The sequence below is a fragment of the Sardina pilchardus genome, chromosome 21 (genome assembly GCF_963854185.1).
Source record: "Sardina pilchardus chromosome 21, fSarPil1.1, whole genome shotgun sequence".
In the NCBI taxonomy this organism is placed as follows: Eukaryota; Metazoa; Chordata; class Actinopteri; order Clupeiformes; family Clupeidae; genus Sardina; species Sardina pilchardus.
Genome location: NC_085014.1, coordinates 29,849,197 through 29,852,675, shown reverse-complemented (window position 1 = coordinate 29,852,675; position 3,479 = coordinate 29,849,197). Strand labels below are relative to the sequence as shown.

Below are 3,479 nucleotides of genomic sequence, written 5' to 3'. Positions count from 1 at the left end.
ATCGTGACCTCATTTCCTCAGTGACATATGTAGCCAATACAGTTTCTTTCAGAGCATTGTGTTTAGAAAAGGCCTCTAAATTAGCTGCATGTAATCAGTAGTCAACACCAATGAAGAATAACATCTATAAACTTAGCAGGGTCATAGAATATCATCTGGATGCTGTATGAATATGGCTTCAAAATGATGATCATGCGAAAAACTGACTTTCTTCTGAACAAACCTCAAGTGATTTCCTGTTTTTGTTACACAACATGCACATCTGTGTGGGAGGCCAGCCAACACGAGAAGGCAGGTCTGCTAATCATACCTACAATGGCTTTTTGCAGGTTTGCTGATTCAGACTGAAAAACGAAACCGACAACTTCCTCTTGCTCCCTGAGTCAAAAGTGGGTTCACATAGGCATTGAGACACACACATTGTAGAGCAGCATGTGGACACCCCCGCACATGCTACCTCACTCACAGCGCACCTTTATGACTCATCCGTTACAGACGCCAGTGGAAAAGAAAAAGTCATTACTCATTACTTGTCTCCTTGGTTCCAGCTTTCCAGTGTCGAAGAAGTGGTTTTCCTTTGTCCTGATGGATTAAATGTATATGCATATATATATACATATACAGGTAAGACAGGTATGTATGTCAACGACTCCCTTGGAAAGCATCTACTGTTCCTCAGAATTATTTTGCGAAAGAATAAAAATGCAACGGATTGTTTTCTGTCTCCTTGCAATAATGTGCTCTTCTTTAGCACAGGCTGCAATGTCACTGAAGGACCTCAAGATGCTAGAATTGTATAAGAACGTAGATATATTAAACAAAAGATTGCAGGTAGGTGACTTTTTTATGTCATTAATGTGTGTAATCCACTCTGCTGAGTGCAAACCAAAAGCATTTCTGAAACAGGAAAAATGCAATTTCAGTGTAATTTGAAATCATTTTTAAATACATTCTCTCCCGTCATCTAGCACAATGGATCTCTATATTTGAATAACCCTGGGACTGAAATCAAGGTAAGTCAATCATACACCAAAGCAGAAATGTACATGTCATGCATGTCATAAGATATTGTAGGTACAACAACTGGGTATGTGCATCTTTCGGTATGCTTTTACAAGGTAGTAGCTGGTTAGTTGGAACTGCTCCAAAGAATCTAACCATCAGTTACAATCTGCTTTTTGATACTGTACATACCAATGCAGACACTCAAAATTGTGAGACGGTGTACTGTGAGCATGTAATTTTAATGAGGTTGGTGAAACCAGACAACTTGCAAACCATAAATTGGTGGTGATTTTACGTATTTCATTCTCTGTTATTTCTACTTGGTCTTACTTGAAAAGATAGACATCCACATTTCCTAATTCACTTCAGTTTGAGGGTTGATTTGGAAAATCGCCACAGAGCATTAACTAAGCTTCTTAAAAAATCACTTCTGCTTCAGTGGACTTCCCAGAAAGACATTAACAGCAAGACACTGGCCATAATGGTCAACATCAAAAGCCAGCAGGATATAACGTCAGAATATGTATGGTCATTACAGATAAAGCTTTTAATTGTTATTTTCCAACTAAGCTATAGATGGCACTAATGAGTGCCTCTCTTCTTGTCTGAGTAATATAACTAAGATCACTTTTGTGTATTTGTTTATGAGACCAGCCTTAAGCTCAGTGTAAAAAGTATTTCAATTTGCTTTAAATGGAATTGTTCTACAGAAAAACATCACTATGTATTTGTATCAGATGTAAAAGAATAACTTTTTTCATTGTTATTTCACTTCAAAGCCATGTTGCATGGTGTCAGCTCTTGACTGCTACAGAAGCCAGCTGCACCTTCTGAAAGTCAGCAACACAAAGACGAACATTCGTCACAAAGTGTGGAAAAGCCTGAAGAGTCCTCTTATTGTAAGTAGTATTATAATGACAACAACCATTTTATTAATTCCGTCTGTGCCATTGTACATATCAATATATACATACACACACACACACACACACATACAGATATATATATATATATGTATATGTATATACTGTATGTATGTAATTGTACATGTAACAAATACATTTGTTAGTATACTGTATCTATGTGCATGTGCATACATAAAGCTACAGAGGATATTCAGGAAATGTGTTTATGTTTTAGTCTGAGAAACTGGAGGGAAGCAGTGAAGACTGTCAGGAGGTAGGTTTTCAGATTGTATGTTTTTAAAAATCTCGTTGACACAAACACCACCAAACCTTTGTGGGACTGCTTTCATTTTTATGTTTTAAGTCATATGACCTTAACTGACATTACAAATAATCTTTTGCAGAACCCACAATGCCAGTCTTGTGATTTATACCCTAAAACAGACGACAAGGAGTTCATGTCCAAGTTAACTTCACTGCTTGAAATGGTTAGTATCTAGCAGTTTCCTTCTTCTCAGTTTCCCTCTCATTCACTCATACACACACACACACACACACACACACACACACTTGTGAATTACTTTGTATTTACAAAAATATTGTCTGTTTCAGGCCAACAGCAATTAGGATGAAGTGGGAGCTTGCTTTTAAATATGAAGACACTACTCCACGAATACTTCAGAGCTACTATGCATTATGTTATTAGATTATGGTATTTAATTTATTTATTAACAAATATACTTAATTTCTTAATACTTAGCTCTCAACATAAACTTGTAATATGTTTTGTGTTGACCTGTGTGTGATGTTCATTTCCCTTGGAAAAAGCTGCTCCCATTTCAACTTTCTCAGTTCACTAGTGCACGTTGTTGTGAAAATGTGTGTTTTATAGCAAATTCACAGAATTGAATACTACTCATTATGTACATCATAACCATTGAAATGTTCTCAAACAAACTGACATTGAAGTCAACTGGAAACTTGCACTGGGTCAACTTGCAATGGGAACTGTTACTGCAGTAAGCTTATGGTATTTAATTTATTTATTGACAAATACAAAACAACTTCCAAAAGACTCTTTGTTCTTCTTTTTTCTGTGTTGTGTTTCTATATTGTATATCATGTTCATTTCTCTATAAAAATTGCTACTGCCATTTCAACTTTTTTAGATCAGTTCAAGTTGTTGTGAATTGCAACATTACATTTAGCAGACATTTTTTTCATCCAAAGTGACTTACATAATATGTCAACTATATTACAAGGGATGACATGGTCATTACATTGTCCCTGGAGCAATTTGGGGTTAAGTGCCTTGCTCAAGGGCATAACAGTGAATAGCCAGGAATTGAACCGACAACATTCAGGCTACTGCACGTTGGCCTAGCTCCTTATACACTACACTGCCACCACCCCATAATGATCAAATGATACTAATTGAATACAACTCATTATGGGCATTCACCATTAAAAAGCTCTCACAAAAACAATGGGACATTGTAATTATAACATTCAAAGTTCAGGGGCCTCATCTACAAAAATGTTGAGTAGACACCAGCAATTCATTCCCGC

General features: G+C 36.4%; 1 protein-coding gene across 3 annotated transcripts; it reads left to right on the top strand.

Annotated features, from left to right (window-relative positions):
* Positions 1-433: 433 nt before the first annotated feature.
* il21 (interleukin 21) lies at positions 434-2,964 on the top strand. 3 transcript variants are annotated; one of them, XM_062524685.1, is made up of 7 exons: positions 434-624; positions 757-831; positions 969-1,013; positions 1,785-1,904; positions 2,146-2,184; positions 2,315-2,398; positions 2,523-2,964. In XM_062524685.1, exons 1-7 carry the CDS (start codon positions 595-597, stop codon positions 2,535-2,537), a joined length of 408 nt encoding a protein of 135 aa, XP_062380669.1. In that variant the 5' UTR covers positions 434-594; the 3' UTR covers positions 2,538-2,964. The 3 variants fall into 3 exon arrangements, with proteins under 3 accessions (XP_062380669.1, XP_062380668.1, XP_062380667.1); XM_062524684.1 differs by having other exon boundaries at positions 434-633; XM_062524683.1 differs by having other exon boundaries at positions 434-831.
* Positions 2,965-3,479: the final 515 nt, after the last annotated feature.

Excerpts from the sequence above, each read along its gene's own strand:
- il21 (XM_062524683.1), top strand. The coding sequence starts at position 595 with ATGTATATGCATATATATATACATATACAGGTAAGACAGGTATGTATG. Across the intron at positions 832-968 it reads TATTAAACAAAAGATTGCAG|CACAATGGATCTCTATATTT; the intron begins GTAGGTGACTTT and ends CCCGTCATCTAG. Across the intron at positions 2,185-2,314 it reads GCAGTGAAGACTGTCAGGAG|AACCCACAATGCCAGTCTTG; the intron begins GTAGGTTTTCAG and ends AATCTTTTGCAG.